The following is a 23,554-nucleotide window of genomic DNA, read 5'->3' as shown; positions in this document are numbered from 1 at the left end:
ACAGATTGTTGTAAATTATTCAAGCTAAGTAAAATGGCTGAAACTAGCCAGCAAGGAAACTATTGAAATATATATTTTTTTTTAATAGAAGGAGAATATGGCGATATAGTAACTGTCAAAGAAAAGTGCAGTCTGGACCCCTCCTCCCCACCACCCCCGGCTTGTAGAGTTGCTTTGAAAAATACCACCTAAATACCACACAACATGTTATAGGGTACGGACAATATAGCATCATAAAAAATTTAATACTGCCCAGGCATAGGTAGACTTTGCCTAAACGAGCAGCATTTCATGGAAGGATGCCACTTAAGTTGTATTAGCATTTTATGCATGTAAACCAACATCAGCTGTCTAATATTAATCGTTATTAATTTCAACGCCACGATTTAGACAGCTTTTTTGTTGTACCTGCTGGCGTGTCCTTTGGATAGCTAAATAAATAAAAAATGTAAATGTTATTGTTAACATTTTCCACACTAAAGACAATAGTAGGTTAATATTGCAGCTATCGCCTTAACAGTCAGTTGTACACGTCTGGCTTAGGCTACTCTGCGAGAAGGGGCTAGTGTCAAAAGTCAAACCTTTTTAATACGCTACAGTGTATATGTGTCTCTGTATTGGCATTCTGTCTGTGGTGTTCCCCTGCCTTGTGACCTGTGCTTCCTTGTAAAGACTCCAAGATCTCAGTGAATTAAGTAAGGGTCAGTGGACGACAAGCCGCGCATTATATGTTTTTAATTGCATGGCTGCAAAGGCAAAGAACCACCTGATGTGCAGTGGATGTAACCTCCATGAGTGCGTTTAAGTGTATAATGCATGGACTGGAGTGCATTAATCACATGGCTACCACATATTTGCCATACATGTTTACACCTAAAGACATTATTTTCATGTTTACATGCTGGAAACACATATTTTAGTACAACTACTTCCACCAATGATTAAACATTTCTGTTTAGTTTCTGCTAATTTTAAATTGTGTTCTATGTCTGGAATTTTAACATTAGTTAGAATTAAAAATCAAAATCACGCACACATTGATTTACTACTGTGATTCATCTGGCTGGCACTAAATTAATCCACACCCTTCTGGCCAATCAGATTTGATAATTCAATAGCGTTGTGGCATAATACTGGACATGTGGGTAGAAGATAGATATACTACTTTTAAAGGTATCACAATACAAATTTAAACATTTCAATAACTGGACCTTGTTTTCAATATCTGTAAACAGATGAATAGATGGATGAGCATTGGTTTAAAAAAATGCAAGTACAAGAGTAATATTTTTATTTTTCTGTGCATTTTTCATTTCTCCCTGGGTATGCACCCCTCAGCAGAAAATATAAACAGTGAAACAAACATTGCATACTGCGGTTCTGCATGCATGAAAAATATAACATAACAATAAGATATAATTCACTGTCAGTTCACACTAAAACAAAATGAAAACCGGAATACTGATACAGTACAGCCGATATGCTTCAGCTTGAGGCAGAGCATGCACTGTCAAAAATCTGATTGGAAAAACATGGATAATCAGAGAATGTTGCATAATCAAAACCACTTTCACTGCCCTGGGTTACATTGCCATCTATCAACAGCAAAATTGGGTAGTGGACTCCAAATACCAATCATAACGCATGGTAATTATATAGCAAATATATGTTACAACTGTAATGGGACAGATTAAGGCTGTCTGCTCTTGTGGACAAACACCATAGCTGAGAAGTTTTTTTTTTTTTTTTTTAAATAAGTTGATTCAAAAGTAAAATCGTAAAAAGGGGTCTCAATCCCACCCCAAGAACTTGACTGGAATAGACATCATCTGTATTTAGACTTGATTCGGACACTGGGCATTTATTGAATCGAAGTAACTGCAGCCTGCAGTCCTAGTACACATTCTTTATTTGACTGTTTTCAAAACCACGTACTGCACGCAGTGTACTGCATTCTGTAACCGTTACATAACGTATACTACGTACTGTTAGTCGGTGTAATATCCAGTATTCTAGCTTTTTCATAACTGTTTTGTAGCATGCTACATTTTTACCTGTCATTTATAAACATATACAGATATTCAATGGGTAACAAAAATATTTCATTTCAGACGACTGGCATTAGATAAAAATAGGTAGTAGACAAACAAAAAATATACGATAATTTAACAAAAGTATTACAATTTTGTTGGGTGGTTACAGACAATTATGCAGCTATTACAGGGATTCACTGGAGGCTCAGTCTAGCTGCACTATGCCTAGTTTACTCCATCACAACCATATGCTTATAACATACTATTTGTTTCACTTGTATGTCACTTTGGACAAAAGTGTCTGCTACATAAATAAACGTAAAATTAGCTCCGGCAGATTCAGAAAATATTACTGTTTATTATTCATTTGTTTTTGGGGAAAATTCTTCCATGAAAAAACTGTCATGGCACTTAGTTTTTCGCAGATTGCTATAAAATACACATATTTTTATGGTGAAGTACCCATATTTTAAAATCACTATTCTGTCAAACTTCTCAAGGTAGGATATATTGTAGATGTAACTGTGACATTAAAATTAAATACACTAGACAAGTCACACCAGCTAATTGGTGCTAATAAATAATGTACACCTACCAGCCATAATAGTATAACCAGCTGCATATCCACTGCCAAAACAGCTGTGAGCCATCCAGGCACGGACCCCACAATGCCACTGAAGACGTTAGCAGCAGATCTTATAGGTCCTGTAAGTTGTGAGGTAGGGCCAGATGTATCGAACTTGCTTGTCCAGCACATCCCACAGATGCTTGATCTTATTGAAATCAGGGGAATCTGGAGGCCAAGTCTTTTCATGTTCAACAAAAAAATCCTGAACAATTCTTGCAGTGCGGCAGGGTACATTATCCTGCTGAAAGAGGCCACTGCCATTGGGGAATACCATTGCCATGAAGGGGTGTACTTGGTCTGCAACAAGGTTGAGGTAGGTGGTACAGTATACATCAAAGAACTAACATGAAAGGCAGGATGCAAGATTTCCAAGCAGATCATTGCCCAGAGCACCATACTGCCTCTGCTGGCTTACATTCTTTTCGCAGCACATCCTGGTGCCATCTCTTCTCCAAGTAAGCATGAACCTGGCCATCCACATGATGTAACAGAAAACGTGACTCATCAAAACAGGCCACCTTATTCCATTGCTCCTTGGTCCAGTTTTGACCCGCACTTGTAGAAGCTTTAGGCAGTAGCCAGGGATCAGCATTGGCAATCGGAATGTGTGTAACATAGCAAGCATTAACTTTTTCAGCAAAGTTCCTACAGTACCTGTGCGAGCATGTATCAATGAGCCATGGACGGCCATGACTCTACTGCCGGTTCACCAGTTGGACTTCCTTGGACCACTTTCAGTAAGTACTGGCCAATGCATACCAGGAATACCAGGCATGCTGCTCTGGAGATGATCTGACCTAGTCATCCAGCCATCACAATCTGGCCTTTGTCCAAGTCACTTAGATCCTTATGCTCGCCCATTTGTCCTGCTTCCAACACATCAACCTCAAGAACTGACGGTTCACTTGGCTGATATATATTGGTACCTTTGACAGATGCCATTGTCAATGGTTTGAATGTTATGGCTAATCGTTATACATTTACAATGTAGTAGGTGCCCAACATATTCCAAAAATATTCCAAAATTGTCTCTATTATACTATGCACCAAATGGGCTTTATTAGAAAATACTCAGAGTAAAAATTATCCTTAATCTCAGGTGCAGGAAAATATTGGAGAGAGGTCCCTGCAGAACTGGGACATAGTAAGAACTTGGCCTGAGATGTTCGTTCTGCTATAACAACTATAATTAACAACTGTAACACTGACTGTGGGATTAATCAGGCAACGCCAAAATCTGTAGCTCAGAAGGGGAAACACTAAGCTCAGTAGACCAAGCAACACACAAAGATATACCAATGGGAAAACTTTTTGCTTTTCATTTTTTTTTTATTTTTGCAAATTTTTCTTGTGTCTGTTTTTTTGTGTAATGTAAATCAATCCATGAATCTTCAGGGTATAAAACGTTATTGCCATCCTAGTTAGCAAAACTCAAATAAAAAGACAGATTCAGATGTTTCTACAGGCTGTTCCCAGGTTATGAATGACATCTGTTACCTAAGTCTATATTTAAGTCAAGCTTGAAGGTAGTCAGAAAAATAATAATCAAATACCTAACCATACCAAGTATTATTATTGATAATAATGATGATAATAACAACAATAATAATTATAATGACGATGATGATGATGATTATTATTATTATTAGTAGTGGTAGTAGTAGTAGTAGTATTATATAGGGTAGGCCTACAGCAATAATGTAATGTTATTTGTATAGCACTTTTTAAAATTACATTGTCTCACAATGAAAGTACCAACATATGGTACTATACTGTGCACCGCTGACGAATTGTAGAAGTTTAACAATATTTTCATTACCGTAACATAGTAGTGTGTGAAAACCATTGTATTTAACTCAAATTTTTTATATTTTTGGCAATCTGTCCATAAGTACAAGCTGGCCAAGTCGGAGGTTCTTGACCCAGGGACAGTCTTTATAGAATTAGACCTATAGCAAAGTGGACCAGAACCGTCCCATAATCAACCCTTAAAAAACCCTTATCATGAGAATAAAGTTTCCTGGTTCTACATGCACATCATGTGAAAAGAGAAAGAAAAATCCTGAGGACCTCTGGAACTTGTCCGCTAGAAGCGGTGGAAATGCTTTCTGAAGCCTTGTCCCAACAAGCCGCACCCTGAGCCATATTTTGAAAAAACGTTTGGGACAGTAGCAAATGGAGTAGCCATCCAACCAAAAGCAAGCAATAAAAACATCCAGGAACTCACAAAGAAACCTAGAACAACATCCAGAGAAACTCATGCATGTCACCTCAAACGACAATAAAATGCAACTTACTACAGAAAGAACCTCAGAAAAACACCAAGGTGTGTGCGGGGGGTGGGGATAGTATTGTCATGGAGTGGGGATGCTTTGCGGCGTCAAAACCTGGCAGACTTGCTGTCATTTACGAAAATATTGATCAGTAAGCAATGGAACACTGGGAGAAGATAGCTGCTTAGCTGCTTTGTTATGTCACATCAGAACGATTATTTGTTCTCTCTGATTCCCTACATAATATTTAGATCTCTTAGAGCCTCACTCGCATCATCACATAAGCAAGCACAAGTGCAAAGCTCCACGCACATTCAGGCAAAGAGAGATGCACTCAGCACATTGAGAAACAACCTAAATTCTGAGAGAAGACTCCAGAATCAGTCCCTGTATAAATACTGAGCCACAGCCTCCACATATACACACCCACCCTTGTTGTTGTCAATTAATCATCCGACATTAATCATCTTCTCTCAGTCTTCTGCTTATATCATCCATAATTCAGGGGCATTGCTAATGTACTTTAGTATTGTATTATCCTTGAATACATTTTTTCAGAATGCTACATCTCTTCATGTGTTTGGTTTCTTTTCAACTATTATGAGGACGGACGGATGAACTGAAGTCAAATGATTGTGCAACGGAAATACATAATATTCCAGACAGCTTTACTTGTTTACTTACTTACTGAATATTTTGCAAATGTTTGCAACAGTTTTAACACTGGCAGCACCAGAGTGTAATGATCATCGGCATAATGATCATCGCTACCAAGAAAAAAAAATGGATAAGTATCAATCCCATATGACACAGCTATGTAAAATTTGGCCTTGATGTCAGACATTAATTCATCAGAATGGTGTTTGGTCTTCATGAAGACTTGTGCAAAGAAAGCATCAGAAAAAAATGAGGAACTTCTAGAGTGGATATACCGTACTATTATTTGCTATGTAAACAAAAATAAATAAATAATCATTGTCTCTGAAAACATCTTAAGGCTTTCTAAATATTTCATTGGCGTCTGCCACACTTCTCTGTAGCATTTGAGCAATTTGTCAACACAGATTGTATTTACACTAATTTGCTAATTTCATTTGTTTAGTTTGTTCTACAAATAGTTAATAAGGACTTAACAAAGCTGTGCCACTAGCTATAAAGCCAAATTACACTGCGGTATGCAAGGTTCTCAGAGTGAAAGAGTGGTGAAAAGTGTTCATTCTGAGAAAACGGAGAAAGACCACAAAAAAGCAGAGTTATCATTACCGATAAACTTTACTTTCCTTATTTTGGGATAAGTTACGCACAGGATGCACAACGAAGGCATTTCTTTAACTGCTTTACTTCAATAAAGCACCAAAGCCAATCTCAGTGAGCTCCTTCACTGTCTCACATCCTATTAAAAATAAATTCTCAGGGAAAATGGAAGGAAGAGAATAAGCAGCCGCACTCCTGAATCCCCATGATGCATCTGCTCTCTGCAGAGGCTTCTGCATTATAGAGAAGCATGTTGAGTGCTGAGCGGCTGGCCTACCCCCATGATCCAAACACAGGCTTTTCCTGCTCATTAATCTTTAACAGCCTTTCCCACAGCCCTAATTTACATTGCGAAGGAGGGGCTATGTGCTTCTCTGTTTTGGTGTGTATGTACACCTCACACATGCCTACTTTTACGACTTTTAGTTATGTGTACGTTTTGCAAGTTCCTTTGTTTTGTGCTAATTCTGTTACATGTTACTCCCTGGATAGTGTGAGTCATATTTCCAATGTACTGATGTACAAAAGGCAAATAATCTTAAATCTTAAGTCTCTCTCTCTCTCTCTCTCTCTCTCTCTAACAGACACACGTATGTTTGTTTTTAAAAATAACAATAAGAAAAACCAGTTATTAAATAACACAAACTTTACCTCTTGCTATTTTTCATATCATCCACAAAGGAGCTTTTGAACAGTAGTTTATCACAAACTTTTAGACTGCAATTATTCACCTGACACAACACAGCAGGACAAAAACTATCTTTTTAAATTGTATTCAAGGTGTTAGCTACAATTAACATGTTGAGCAATTTAACCATGATGATTCCAAGCCCTGAAAACCACATTACAGAACTTTAATAGACTTTTCACAGGTAATTGTGCTACTGTTTAACACAAAGATTGCCATGACAGACCTGGGCCCATGCATAATTAGGATATGAACAGCACGTTTACAAAAACAATTTATCGTAAGAGAATTGAACCTGAGAAATGTCATAGAACCCTACTTATACAGCAAAAGAAAGGCTGGATGTAAATGTACATCCCCAAGGAGACATGTTACCTTGTGAGTATAGACACATCTTTGAGTGTTGATAACCTGTAGGGGCGTAACACGGCACTTCCTTATTCACTTGCTGATTTATCACACAATGTGTTACTAGGATGAGTAAAGGGCCATAAACACAAAAAACTATCCACAATTTCCTATGTCAGTTCTAAAGCATGCAGAATCAGAATAGAAGAAGTTTTCGCCAGTCCAACATACAGATGCTCCCCGAGTTACGACAGTCTGTGTTACATTATTTTGACTTTACGATGGGTGAAAGTTTTTTCCACTTTCAGCACATTATTCAATAAATCACGAGATATTCAACACTTTATTGTAGGTTAGATGGGGTAACGTCCCAATGCTGCAAAAGGCAAGCAACATGAAAGCTGGCCGATCTGTAACCTAAAGCTTTTTTGATGGTCAGGTAAGGTAAAGGAAAGCCATAGGAGCTGAGCCATACTGCTGCTGAAATGGAGAAGCTATGAACACACGTCACATCTACTCCCTCTAAGCATCACTTTTTTACCACACTTGTAATGAAATATAATGAATAAAAGAGGACTGAAGATGGGCTTAAGTCTAAGGGCTTAACTCTTGAATATTTCCTGAAACACCAACTGAAAAGAATCCAGCCTTAAAAACTGTCAATGCGGATCATCTTGTCTTAGCCTAATCTGCAGGAAAAAAGAAGATCAGAACATGTAGAAGACCAGACAGAATAAACTAATTTCTGTGGTAATCACTCGATCACTAAGTGCTTTTAAATACTATGTCTTTGATTCAAATCTCAGCAGGCAGAGTATATATGGCTAAATCAGAAGGATCACAAACAACTCAAATCACACTGTACTTCACAAAAAAAAACAAAATACATAAAGAAATGAAAAACCAAATTTAAAGTGGTACCGTTCAACATGAAACAAAAAACAGAAATGTTTTAGGGCTGATTTTATCAAGTTTCCTTGAATATTGAACATATGCTGGTGCAGCAAAATTGCTTAATGCTACTCTCTGGAGGGCGGAAATAAGAAAGCAGTGGCATGTAAATAACAGCTACAATCAGAGAGAGATTTTCAGTGAGAAAGAGGATAAAAAATAGAACCAAAATGATTTTCCACGTGAGCCCTATATGGATGGACGACTCACAGAAATCTGTTCACCTAACAAGGGGGAGAGTATAAACTGCGGCAGTTTCTATGGCAAATGAACATTCAGACAGCCAGACACTTCAGAGGAGCTCCCCTCTTCGTATTTACATCTTCACTTGAAATTTTTCTTTACACTATAATTCCAAGGGCTGGGTATCTAAATTACAAGTATTAATTAAAAGCAAAGAGCAAATATCCAGCAATTAACCTCCCAAACGCTTCTGCTAAACTGGGCTATGGGGAGACTTATAAATACTTGATCCCGACTTTAGTTTCTATTCATAGCTGTTAGACAGCAATGGCCTTATTTTTTGGAGCAAAGACGCTACACAAGCAAACAGAAACCATAGATTCATTGATGTCCTGGACAAATGAACTGGAGAAAATAGAAAATGTTTCACATCTCTTCATAAAACTGTTAGAAAAATGAATCTGGGAATTTTAAGTAAAAGAAAAAAAAGTTCTAGAGAAAGCAGTAATTATTTACTTATTTAATCATTTAATTTAAAAGAGGCTTTTCACTGAAAAAACCTAAACATGCAAATGTCTGGTCCTGATGGGAGCAGATCTGCTAAATTATTTGAATTAACTTACTTGGTTTTGCAATAAATTTCATGTCATTGTGCTTTTACTATTTTATTGTAAATGCAACCATATGATTAATTGATGACAATACTGTTGGCTAAATGGCAGCTTTTCCAGTTTAACAAGAAGAATTCCATCCTACATCATGTTATGTATGTGTTTCATTTTAATTAACGGCTGCATTTTAATAATAGGCAGAAAAGTTTATGCAAAACTGGTGAAAAAGATTTGCATGAAATAGAAATAATACCAAACAAAAAATACATATATTACAAATCTGCTTTTTCATTATGTATAAAATATAAGTATTTCTATGGATATAGCATATATTATTTGTGCAAGTACTGTATACAGTATGTATTATATTAATGTTTCAATTAAAGCTGCAGAGGGTTAAATAATGTTGAGACATTTTTAATAATATACACATGCATAATCCTTACCAAAAATGCCTATCCTACACAGTCAAATGTACACTGACAAATTCTTTAATTTAAAGCCTTTAAACGCATGCTGTGAGTGAATCCTATTTTGTCATGATGTCACACTCTCTGCCATGAGCCCTGTAATGCCCTCTGGACACTCATACAGGTTACAAACAAGGCAAGTAAATTCTACAGAAAGCAGCGTGATGCACAGTACAAAGCGACATTCGGTAATATTTATTTACACTCTGAAATAGCAATTTATAATTAGTGTAACCTGTGTTCTCAGTTTACTTTCTCTTCACTCATGCGCTGTTATGCAGGCAGTTATACAGTGACAAAATAGGTGGTATTTATGGATGAAACGTGTAAAATTATTCACAAGTTATGTTAAACGTCTTGCCTTCGTCATGAGACCTACACTGCTCATCTGTATAGAAGCTTATGGTATGTATGTAAGAAATGACTATTTTCAGTACTTAAGTCTTTCTCTCAGAATGATGAACACCATTCACTCCACATTAAGTGCTCTCAGTTTATCTAATACCACTGAGTACTTATAAAGGCATTCATTCATAATTTTTCAACAAGTGCATTTTATGGTGGCTTTTAAGCTGAGCATAGAGTACTGATGCTTTGTGGTGCTTCACCTGCATGTTGGTGGCGATGTGGGCAGGTCAGAAGCTTAACCCTCACATCAGCCACTCGGAGGGCAGAACCCAAATTAGAGTTTCTCAGAAAACAAACAGACATACGCATGAAATTTTGGGGTTGAGAGGTGACAAGACAGTCATTCATCCATCCATCCATTTTCCAAACCGCTTATCCTACTGGGTCGCGGGGGGTCCGGAGCCTATCCCGGAAGCAATGGGCACGAGGCAGGGAACAACCCAGGATGGGGGGCCAGCCCATCGCAGGGCACACTCACACACCATTCACTCACACATGCACACCTATGGGCAATTCAGTGATTCCAATTAGCCTCAGCATGTTTTTGGACTGTGGGGGGAAACCGGAGTACCCGGAGGAAACCCCACGACGACACGGGGAGAACATGCAAACTCCACACACATGTGACCCAGGCGGAGACTCGAACCCAGGTCCCAGAGGTGTGAGGCAACAGTGCTAACCACTGCACCACCATGCCACCCCTACAGTCATTCACAAATGTGGAATTAAAAAAATAAATAAAACATCAACAGAAAAATATCCAAGAACAACTAAAAACATTGTTGTTCTTCTCTGGACAAAGTCAGCCCTAAATCAGCCGTTTTTAATGTGCATTTTTATTGTCAAATATGGTAATGTGGTCACTGTTTCCACTGAAATGTACTGGGGGCCACTGTTTCTTCCGACATCCTTACATAAAAGTAAACTGCATGACATCCTTGAGTATTTTCTATCTCATATAAAAACTGTGAGATAAAGCAATGTGAGAATACATTTCTCACATTTTAACACCACATGTACCTGCATGCCGGCAGTAACTGAAGTAAAATCAAGGAAGTAGATTCGGTTTCAATATTGGTAGGGACCATATTCTGCCCTGGACTCCCTGCCCCCCAAAACAAGCACGGTTCTCCAACAATATTGGTAAGGACATGTCCCCTGCTCTCTATAATGGAATAGATATATATACGCAGTTAAGCAAACCGCATATGGATGCCTGCTTTCAGAGGTCAGGGAGTATTTGTGGCACAGTAGAATGGTCAGAATGGTCTGTCTTACAAGGTGATGCTCACACAACCTTTTCTAAAGCAATTACATTTTAATGCAGTACTTTTCTCATAAGTACAGGACTTGGGTGGTGTATGGCTCCGCAGTTTAGGACTGTGTGCCTCAAGGTCAGTAGGTTCCGATCCCAGGGTTGGCAGGATGTCACCATTGGGCCTTTGAGCGAGACCCTTAACCCCAGTTGGTCCAGCGACTGGCTGATCCTGCTCTCTCATTTGTATGTTGCTCCGGACAAAAGCGTCTCCTTAATATGAAAATTTCCAACACCTTTTCCTTTTGGTCACAGGTGTTTGTCCTTAACTACTGTATGAGGCTATCATCTGTCCTTTATTACACAGACTATCGGTCTTGCCTGCTGAAGATGGTACATACCCGTGGGATACTCTGTTCATGACACTAGTACTAAAGGATAAGACATGCAAGCAGGTTAACAAATTCAATATCAACGAACAACATAGTGGCTAATTAATATGCCCTACAGCACTCAGAATTACAAGGATACAGAACTTATTCAGATTACATTTGCCTCACAGATGTACCCATGTACGGCAAGTATTTTCTTAAAAAAAAAAAAAAAGTTTAATTCCATTTCCACAGACAGATCAGTAAGATATTTTGCTACATTATGCATTTTTAAGAAACCTAATTTCCAAGTAAAATTATTCCCCTGTGTTTACATAGTGACTTCACATCAATTCAATCAGCTTCAGATCAATTGTAATCGGTATAAAAATAACCTTGGAAAAAAAAAACAATTTTCATCTGAAGTGGATTTTGGAAATTAAAGTTCAGCAAGGAGGCGAAAGAAAACTACAAGATGAGGAGAGAATTCTGGAGCGGGTATACCTTACCTTATGGGGACACAATGTCCCCAAAACGTGATGAATATCCTTTTTTTTTTTTTTTTTTATAAAAATTTTAATAACAATCTGTGACTGCAATGAATAAAAACTAAAAATGCAAAAACTTGTGTATTTTGCTTGCTTACTTATGGTTATGGTTAGGGCTGGGTAGGGGCTAAGGTTGTCATAGTTAGCATTAGCATTTTTCAAGAATTGAATGAGCGGTCCCCAAAAAGATATGTTTACTGTTTACCCAACTGTGCGATCTTTCCATAAAGCCTGAGGAACTGGAAGTGGTCTGGCCTTGTCTGGTGACATATGACATGACCTGTTCTCTGGATACATGTCCGTTCACCAAACTTCCACAGAGATTTCTGAAAGGAAGTAAGTGTGTGTATGTGTGTGTGTGTGTGTGTGTGTGTGTGTGTGTGTGATTGATATTCTGATAAGGTTATCCACATGGGAGACAAAGGCAGACATTTGGAGTCATATACAGCTTGACACTTCAAACCAAGATGTGTAATTTTTCCTCTGATTTTGCAACATGAAATATACACTAGTGAACAAAATATTGGAAACATCATATAAAAATAACTACCAGAGAATTAATAAAATCACAGTGCAAAAAACAGCCACGTAGGAATGTTGTTAAAGACCATAAAATGGTCTCAAACCACACAATACAGAAATAAACCAGCAGCTGTGATATATTCTCAAAAATGTCCCTTCAACCCACAATGGCTACTGCCAGCTGTTAAACATTGTGGTGGATTTTTAATGGCATGAGCAGCCATCATACACGAACCAGTGGGTCCGATGACTTCTCTGCCTAGTTGTATAATGGATGAGTAACGTGAATACATTTTACAGGACTAGATGCACCCTATGGTGAAAACACAGTTTCCTTATAACATCTCCGTATTCCAAGTGAACGTCACGACACACTCTGCTAAACAAACTGCGTTTTATTTCTCACCAGGAAGAAGTCAAATGTCTTACATGGCTTCCCCAAAAACTATAAAGTAGGTTCCCATATCACTCCCCACCCCCCCCCCCCCCCTCAATAACTGGAGGCTATCCTTCCTGAAGAATAGTTCAGTATCAAGTTGCACACATTTCAGAACTGGTGGCAAATGGTGGCTCTACTCATTATAAATTCCTTTGAAATTCATATATTCTTAGGTTTCCTTTTATTTTGCCCATGATACGTCCTAACAGGCAGTATGGTTCTTAGACAGAGAGAAAAAAAAACTCTTTGATTTTAATGCAGTGCTTTGGAATGTTATTTATGTGCCCTGCACTTCGTCCCAGTTCATTACTACATTTATTTGCACTCCTACAGGCCTCTTGTTTCTATGCTGCAAATGGAAGCCAGCACCTCTACTCCAGCACCTCTACTCCAGCACCTCTACTCACTGTCTGTGACTTATTTGTTGTCATTGTTTTATTTGCATTCATTTTTGCCTACTTAAGTTTCACTTATTACAGAAAGCGTACAATATACAAAACAACACATTTTTACATGCAGTTTCATTATTATTTCTAAATAAAATAATGTGAAATGTAACGTCCATTGACATGAACTGCATATGACCAGTGGCCACAGCCTAAATGTGACAAAAGATTGATGGTACTTCACACTGCTTTGTAAATGACTAATAAGACGATGGCAGTTCTTAACATTTACATTTCATTTGTGTGTATGACAAAGCGTGACACCAGGAAACAAAAATGTAATTTCATCAATATCTCATGCATTGCTGTTGATATCATGTTAGCCATTATCAGCCCTGTACTGCAGGATGAACAACCATAACGTCCATTAGAGAGAGTGCCTGGAATTGCAAAGTTATAATTTGTGCCTTTAGTCTACAATTTGGCCCTTTCTTCAGAACTCCAAATGCTCTCCAAGGAAATGCAGCTAATTGGCAATAGAAAAGATCCTCTCAGGCCAGCCAGCGCAGCCTCAGCGGGTGGATGATCTCTGGCCTCTCATAAACAGCTCCTTTTCTTTCCTGCCATCACCATTATCAGTTGTTCGCTTTGATTACAGTGCTATATAAACTCATCTTCCAGAAAGCCTGCATCATCAAAGTTACGGAAAATGTCAAAGCAAGCTGAGGCAACTCAAAATGACAGATGACATCCATCTGGATAGAAAAAATAAAGTCTTTAGGCAAGGCTGCTTCTTGGTTCATTTTATTGGTTAATTAAAGCTTGTAAATATTTTTTGAAAAAAAAAAAATTGTTTATAAGTGCTAGCCTTTGGAAATGTGGCGCCAACTATAAGAGTTTAAGAAATTGCTTCTTTGAGGAATATTAAGTAAATCAATATTTCCAAAGCTCACGGTTCATTTGTCAGATATTTTACCTACAGCCATAGTCTGGTGATTCTGCAATGCCTACCTCAGCCTCCATTACATCAGGGTCAATCATTCCAGCACCATCAGTGTCCCTCTTTTCTGGCTAGTGTCCCTGAAGGTGGATCACCCAGCCCTAAACTGCAGGAAGCACGAGGAACCTGCTCTCTGCTCTTAATCATTATTTCATTCCATCAAATAAAAATTTTCAGGGAAACAGAACATTTTGCGGATTCCTCATATTTTAGAAACAAAAATCCCAAAACAGATGCTTTATACTGAACCTACTATGCTCTCCAGCATAATAATCCAGTTAGTATGATTTAAGATAAACTATTGCTGTAAATCAATGGGATAAACATACAAAACTGTGTCCCATACATCATACTACTCAAAGTTCAGCAGCCATTCAAATTATTATTATCATTATCATTATTGTTAATAATAATAATGACAATAATAATGCATGGATTCAATAAGTTGATATTACGAATTTTAATAAATGATAGTATGGAGTATGAATTTATATGCCGGGTGTAATGACTTCCTTGCCGCTTTATTGAGCAGAAAATAACAGTGGAATTATAATTAGATTTCAAAACATGGCCTGAATTGTATTTTTAATTAAATCTGATCCAAGGTGTAGTATGAATTTGCAGATTACGATCCATTGAAGAATAAAAACAAATGGCAAGGCACCTGCAGCTTCATGTTTCCGTTTCGATATAAGTGAGACCAGATAATGCTGTACTCTTGACTCGGCTGGGTGCATTTAAGGGCACTGAAAAGCAATATTTTCACAGTTTCATCATGGGACAGCCTAACATGTACTGGGTGTGATTATTAATTAAGATTATGAGGCGCCTCAAAGCAAGACAACCCCTTTACCCCATAGGACTGGAATCTGCTACCCCCCCCCCCCACCAGCCCACCCCACTCCCTATGCCGAGGTCCCCAGATGAACACAGAGGACAGCCCTTCCCAGAGGCCCTTGCTTCTCATTTGCACTTCTTCCTGAGCCAAGTCACCATGGTGAACCGCCTCTTGGCACAAAGCAGACTCAACAGCACTCAGAGGTCATGGCGCCCTTCTGCTCAAGGTGATGGCTGTGGCGGAATTTATTCACAGTTCCGTCCCTTTCAGCAGGGAGGCTGCATTTCAGAAACCAATTTTACTCTGACTACATTCATTTATTTAGGACGTTAGGGTATTGAGCTTGCATAATTATACTTATAATTGAACCTTAAAATGATTACATTTATAGTAAATATTACACAGACACACACACAAGCTGGGTAAATATATCTTTATGGGACCGCTCATTCGTTTCTATGGAAAAAATGCTAACGCTAACTATGACAACCTTAACCGCTACCCAGCCCATAAGTATTGTATCCAAGAAAAATACAAGAATTTTTGCATTTTTAGTTTTTTCATTGCAGTCACAGATTTTTATTAAACTGAGTTTTCCTGGGGGCAGGGGGGCGAAGGGGGTGTATTCATCACGTTGTGTCCCCATAAGGTAAGGTATACGCGCTCACACACACGCACACAGGTTTATAATTATATCTTTGTGGCGACTCTCCATTCATTTCTATGGGGAAAACTCTAATCCCAAAGTGACAACTATAACCCCTACCCAGCCCTAACCCTAACCATAAGTAGCTTTACGAAATATGACACTTTTGGCATTATTGCTTTTTTTATTGCATTCACAGATCTTTGTGGGGACCTGAATTACAAACCTGTGTGTGTGTGTATGTGTGTGTCTGTGTGTAATCTCTGATCCATGTGTATGTTTTATTTGTAGTTCTTTGACTGCATTCACAGAGCTGAAAAATGTCCCCACAATGTAATATAAAACTAATCCACACACACTGAAACATCCAACAACACCTAAAAAACCTAAATAATTCCATGTTTGAAAGACACACATTGACTAAAAACATCTTGATATCGTAACCATGAAAACTTTCCCCTCAATCTGCAGATTCATTCACTGTGTCTGATAACCCCCCTCACACAACAAATCTGTCTGCAATGTGTACAATGTTGGCAACAGCACTGCTAATATCTCTTCAGTCAGTTTTTGCATTGCAAATCAAATGTATTATTTGCTAAATAAGTACAGAAAAAATGAAAACAAGCAATTAAGCCGTAAAACAACTGCTCTTACATAGTCATGGAAAGCCTTGGCTTCACTGGAGTGCTCACACGTCTCCCTCCTTTCAGGTGCGGCGCAGTACAAATCCCAGAATACACTGCAACATGATACATGACAACTGCTGTGAGCAACTATAAGCACATAGACCGGCTTCAATGAGAAAAGTACAACTCCCCAGGGCTCTAGCGAGTCTAGGCCCCCGGCCTTTAAAATTGAAATCGGATTCAAATTCATAGTAAATATTTCAGAAATAACTTGCTCATTCTGACAAAAAAAATAGCCCTTCTTTTTCAGCCTCAATTGAAGGATAAATAATCACAACAAACAAAGATAAAGGTTTTAAATATTTAGCTGGCATATATGTCCCAATGTTTAAAGAAACAAACGAACTCACCACCACCAAGAGTGCAGAAATCCTGGAGGTTCCCCTAATGTGATATTCTTTTCCCATCGTATCTTACAGAAAAAGAGAAAGGTATAAGAATGGTGTAAAGATTGCATGAACCTGGGTAAGTGCAACAGGGCAAAATTTCAAGGCAACATTTGGAAATAAATTACAAAGGAGTGACTGTTTAACCATACATCATTAAGTCAAGATATCAATGCACTACGAAGTCACTGACATGAGCAGATTAAAAAAAGAAAGCCTACTCACAAGTATGACTGAACAGAGTGAGGGTTACATTTACTAAAGTTGGTGGGAGGCTGTTTTGAAAGAGAACACCCACAGTTACACGGTCTTCTGTGCGTATGTGTATTCAGTCACGGACAGGAGTATGAATTCAGAGAAATCCACCCATAAATCTTATAACCACTTATCCTGGTTACAGTGGAGCCTATCCCAGGCACCACAGGGCACAAGGATAGGGTGCACCTTGGATGGGATGCCAGGCCATTGCAGGACACATACATGCATACTTACACTTACACACAGTTATACTTACACATATATTGCTATCATTGTTGATACTCTCCATCAGGCTTAGGCAGTATAATGTTATTATCTAACACCGCTATTTGGAAAGATATTTTTTAATAGCAACTATTTTAACAGCAACTAACCTAACTACATGTCTTTGAATGTGGAAGAAACTAGAGTACTCTGGTAAAGATGGTGCGACCGAGGTCAAGCGCCGTCCTGGTCACTCCCATCTGTCACATTTCACTACATGCTGTATGTGTACAACTGTGTATATGACAAATAAACCTCTTGATTGATTGACTGATTAATATTGTCAAAAATGCAGGCATGATATGAAGATGCAGTATTAATGTATTGTATCACAAGAGGTCAGAGAGTTTTTATTTTTAACTGATGGAAAATTGAAATTTAAAATTAAATGAATTTATTACAACAGGAGATTCATTTGGAAGTAGAAAATAAATAATTTGCCTATGATTACCTTTTGCAGTTAGGACTAATATTTAATATAATTCACAACAATCTTGCCCAAGTTCTTATGCGTTTACATGCACCCTGCTATTAGATTGGTTAGCTAAGTTTCCCATTCACCCACAGAGGCGATTATGTGATGTGTGCTGCAACAACAAAGAGCAGCAATAATGTCAATAAATGAAGTGTGATATTTTTAACTCTGCAACAAGGACTTGTCTCCTTCTTTCCCGAGCACTCAATTTTCATACTGATGATTCCGTTTAGACTCAGTCTCCGAAGTTTACAGACACCTATATGATTTATATTGTTTTTTTTTTTTAAAAAAAATGCCATCAGATTATAAGGTATGACAGTATCAAAAAATAGATTCCATCCAAGCCTGCTCTCCATTCATTTCTATGCGCATAACCCTAATCCCAGCTATAACAACCTGAACCCCTACCCAGCCTAACCTTAATCACAAATAACCAAGTCTTTTGACCATTTTAGTTTTTTGTATGCATTCCCTTGTGAGGATTGGAAAAATGTCCCTACGTGGTCAAAATAACAGGCTTTTATCACATGGTGGGAACATCGTGGTCCCCACAACGTAGTATATACATGACCACACACACAATTCAGAAACAGAAACTAACCTAATCACATGTCTTTGAATGTGGATGAAGCTGGAATACTCAGAGGATTCCTGCATAACACGAGAAGAACATACAGACTCCACACACACACAATCCAAACCTCCGACGATGCAGGTGTAAGACAACCCTGTTACTCACCGAGCCACAGAACCATGCAAAATCTTATTCAGAGAAATCAATTGCCTTCAATAAAACTTAATCGTAAAAGCAAGCTTAAAAGTAAAAACTAAATTCTCCAATGTTACTGAAAGTCCTCCAGATACCCATTAAATACATTTATACTTTAAACTACATTTATTTGATGTGACATTCCCTCATAGTGTGTCCATATAACAATAAATTATCAGATAATTAGTTACCTTTTCACCTCCTCCTCCTTGTGTGAGGAAATATAAATCTTAATTAAGCTGCAGCAATATTATATTATATTAAAATCCTACTCTGGACATGTCCACATTTTACAGTTTTACAGGGAGGTTTTTAAGGCACTATCTTTCAGCTTTCATCTACTGTATGGAAGCTATACCAAGTTTTCACAAGTGGAGATGAGAAACAGTTTCTGATTTGAGAGTTTAAATTTGTGAAATCTTCAGCACAAAAGCCGGATAGTTTCTGGCCATGAGGCAGATGACCAGACAAACTACACGCAAGTGCAGGATAAAGTAAAGCTTTTCAAAACCTGAAAAAATGGCTCTGTTTGGCAAGGGAAATGTTTTATAAATCATTATAAGAATTGTACTGAAGATATCTGGATATCAGTGATATACAGAAGTATCAGTGATATGATGTTATGACAAATTGTTCATTAATTAAATGATTAAAACTTAGACAAGAGCTTTGACTTTTCAGCATCCAAAAATCAGATCAATGAAAATAAAATGCAACACACAAAAAGTATTTTTGAGACCAATACAGAATCGATACTAAAACGAACCCTGGTTTTCTGACTCACCTTCCTGTGACTGCCATACTCTCCCTTTGTAGCTCTATAGAGTATAGCATTGTTTATGGCACATCTATATCACCATACTCACCACCATACTACAACCATGTTCTTATTTCAGCCAAGATAGTTTCACCCTGATGTTCTTTCTCAGCAGAAAGAAAGCTTCTTTGCTTGAGAACAAGTACCTGTTTCTAAAACCGGACTCGATGATCTATACCTTTTGACTACTAGAATTTATATATATAATCTAAAATATATAAATCTAAAAAATACATATATATATATATATATATATATATATATATATATATATATATATATATATATTACAAAAATCAAAACAGTGCTCTTTTTTGATAAAATAAAGACTATGACTCATAAATGTTCAAACCAGCCTTATAAAATCTGACAGCATTTACTGCCACCCCCGCAAAGTTAGAGTACATAATGTTAAATGTGCTGCACACAAAGCTTACGGTTCTCTGAGCGCTCGCTCCAGCAAGTTTCGAGGCTTTTGATTTTCTGCTGTCATGTCAGTTTCCCGTGTGTGTTTTTGACGTGAATGAAAAAGACATGGAAACCATATATCCAATTCAGTTGTGTTGCTTCAGAATGTTTAATTGGCATCACTTAAATTCAGCCATGGCTGAGATGTGTAGTATGTAGTAATACTCTTATACAGCCTGCAGAAGTAAAAGGGTTTAATGCTTCTGGAATCTTCAATGTTTAAACACTGCAGTATCATCTCACTTTATCTGTTTTAAGGTTACCTTTCTAAATACAGTTCAAACGGGATATTTAAAATTATATAAATAAAAGCTGCCAATGAAAGAAATGGAAATATTTACTCCAGATTTAATTCTTAATGTGTGCCTGTGTTTACCCAAGATTTCAGTTAATGTACTTCAGAATAAAACATGATAATCTTACTTTCATCTCTTGATCTTCAATGAAGTGACAGTTTTAAGTTGTACTGCGAACTGAAGCTAATCCTTGAACACCATCACAGAGCACTGCACGAGCAGAAGGCAATCAAAGCCACGCTCATTCCTTTATGTGGTGCCTTTTACAGACAAGCTATTGTCTTACAGTCCGAAATATCGGGATAAAAAAAGCACAAAAAAAAAATTATAAGTATACTTCAGAAAGAAAACAGAACATATTAAGTCAATAATAATAATAATAATAATAATAATAATAGAAAAGTTATTTTGTTTGCAAAACTTGTTAATTAAAAATGTTAATGCATGAGACCTTGCGGCCAGTGACTGCATCAAGCAGAACGGACTGTTTCATTGCTTTTAACAAGATCTTCTTTCACTTGGAAATGTGGACAGAACACTTCGCAATAAAGCATTAAACTCACAGCTGACATGCTTCGAGACGGCAATATCAATGTATCCAACATGCAAAGCCATGACAAAGCTGGGCATGAAAGCTTTATCGGGGGCATAGATTTGGGTATGGACAGTAGGGATGTGTCCCTACCAATGTTGCGGGAGGACCCTGTGGGCAGTGATGGGCAGGGATGCGCACTTGCAATTGAAAGATTGCTGGTTCAATTCCCCGCCCAGCAAGGCACCACTGACGTACCCTGAGCAAGGTGCCGCCCCCAAGCACTGCTCCCCGGGTGCTGAATTAGCTGCCCCCTGCTATGTCACGAAAGTCACATACGGGTTAAATGCAGAGGACACATTTCGTTATTGTGCACTGTGTGCCATGGTGTGTCAACAATGACCACTGATCTCTAAATGTTTTATTCTAAATGTGTGTTTAGGTGGGGGGGTTCGGGGGTGAACAGGTCCCTACCGATGTTGAAACCAAACCGACAGCCATGGCGTTGATGATGAATGCAAAATACTAAGCGGACATTTCAAAGGCCTTAATATAGAATCTCCCTGAAAGACTTCATCTGGTCATGTCATTCCTATATAGGTACTTCTGTACTGTAACTCTTGCTCCGTCCTTTTAAATGAACACTAAACATCTAATGCGTCCTGCCAGCTCAGCATTATGCTTATGTATAATTAAATTAGCAGGGAGCTCTAGAGTGCAGTCCATTGCTTGCAAGGAAAAATCTGCTCTTAGCATTTCACTGCTGAATCTATAAATATACCCAGGATGGATGCTTACCTCTGACAGGAAGGTCTGTGCAGATTTCTGAGCCCCCACATGAAGCAGATACTCATACACATACAGTGCTAACCTGCAGACGGAGAGATGTGAACAAAATCAGGTAAAATCGGCTCCAAATTCGGGAGAAATCAGTTTCTCGTCCAAGAAATTAGAGAAAATTGGACATGCTAACCTGGCAAAATAGGTTATACATCATACTTCAACAGTACACACATAAAACAAGACCTGCAAAATGTGCTATAGCATTTAATAATGAAAATCTCCCCTTGTACAGAATGAGACGTTTCACCGATCATTGGTTTCCATAGCAACGGGTATAATGTTTGTCAGAAAAATAAAACAGAGTATTGTTATATAGAATACATGTAGCTAATCAAGGCTCCATTGTTATGGAATACTTCAATATGTAGGAAGTCCATAAACCTGAAAAGACTTTTGGGGATGTTCAAAACAACAAACTGTACACTCTTCTGTAATGAGTGCCAAATATTGTTTTAGCTTACTTTGGTTACCGATAAAGCAAAATATTATGAAAGGAATATCAGGCAAATTCTCTGTGTTTACTTCCCTAAGACTGGGGAGTTTACTTAAAGAAGCAATTTAAAAACAATTAATCACATTTCTTTGTGGACTTCTGTTTAAATGAACGCATACAGTCCGAAATCCGCACTGGATCGATAAGTGGATTCCAAAACAACGTATAGTCTTTTTTACCTGCTTGCTGTGCTGACTCTACACCATACATGGAGAATTTAACTCAAATGGCCGTTGCATTACCATTTTTAATTTAGTTGAAATTTGGCACATTAATGACACATGCTTCCCAGAGCTTAGAAATGTTTTTTGTTTATTTTTAAAAAATACTTTGAGATATAGCACCCCATCTTCTCTGCAGGTAGCAAAAAAAAAAAAGATAATTAATTTCCCAAACTTCATATGCTTAACTGCAATTACCTGAACAGACACATACTTGTATAGCCCCACGCAGCCACTGAAGATTATATTCTAGTTATTCATATTTATTTTTCTATTCCTTTAATTTGCCCCAAACTGCCATGAATGTATGCACTTGCATGTGTGTATGGTTCTTCATGGTACCACCAGGAGAAATGTGTATGCTGGATAACAGCGACTCTGGTTCAGCTTGTCATTCTGATGCTGAATTGTCCTTATCAGGGCATCCTGGGTGCTTACATCAAAAAGTTCTAAAGTAACAGAATTAAACAAGATAAGGAAAAATAAAAAGTCGTTAAACTTTTTATTTAAATATTCAATGGCTTATACTGATAGATCTTCCACAGACATGATACAGGTTAAATTTCTACATTAACGCCAGAAAAAGTATGTTTATACAACTGGGGTCACTTTGTTAGGTACCCTACTTAGTACCAGGTAGGGCCCCCTTTTGTCTCCAGAACTCCAAACTTCAATGGTTCCAAGTTAGAGATTTAGAGATGGCCTTCTGCACACCAATGTTGTACTCAGCTGTTATTTTTGCGCTTCTGCTCATCCTGTTAGCTGTAACGAGTCTGGCCATTCTCCCCTGACCTTTCTCATTACCGAGGTGTTTTCATTGTTTGTAGGAGCAGACTGTTTACGTTAATGAGCAGGTGCACCTAATATATTAAAAGTATAACCAACAATGAGAAAACGTTAAGGGCTGTATGACATTTATAATAATAATAATAATATTGCAGGGACCATTCAGTCTGAATTACTGAGAAAACCAGGTAACTGCAGAGAATTTTTTTTTTTTTTGAGTGAGGACAGTGGAATACTGGCTTGGCATTTTATAGAGTTTCATATGCCAACATGTTGCGGTAAGGTACCCCCCCCTCCCCCCAGGTCCATCAATCTGAAACTAATGTTTCACTTCCAGTAACCTAAGAGCATCAGAATTCACTGGAGAAAACCACACACAGCACTGCACGGACTGACGCTGGA

General features: G+C 37.9%; 1 protein-coding gene across 14 annotated transcripts in view; it reads right to left on the bottom strand.

Annotated features, from left to right (window-relative positions):
• Positions 1-23,554, bottom strand: part of ssbp2a (single stranded DNA binding protein 2a) — a 94,913-nt gene that overhangs the window by 36,503 nt on the left and 34,856 nt on the right. For 11 of the 14 annotated variants that reach the window (XM_048998421.1, XM_048998431.1, XM_048998390.1 and 8 more), the window contains exons 2-4: positions 21,608-21,680; positions 16,892-16,953; positions 16,510-16,594 (exon numbers count right to left, since the gene is read on the bottom strand). In XM_048998421.1, coding sequence (XP_048854378.1) covers positions 16,510-16,594; positions 16,892-16,953; positions 21,608-21,680 — 220 coding nt within the window. The remainder of the gene's footprint in view (positions 1-16,509; positions 16,595-16,891; positions 16,954-21,607; positions 21,681-23,554) is intronic. The other 3 variants (XM_048998449.1, XM_048998467.1, XM_048998470.1) reach the window with 1 other exon arrangement.

The sequence above is a fragment of the Brienomyrus brachyistius genome, chromosome 2, assembly GCF_023856365.1.
Source record: "Brienomyrus brachyistius isolate T26 chromosome 2, BBRACH_0.4, whole genome shotgun sequence".
Taxonomy (NCBI): Eukaryota; Metazoa; Chordata; class Actinopteri; order Osteoglossiformes; family Mormyridae; genus Brienomyrus; species Brienomyrus brachyistius.
This window is presented reverse-complemented; position numbering and strand designations above follow the sequence as displayed.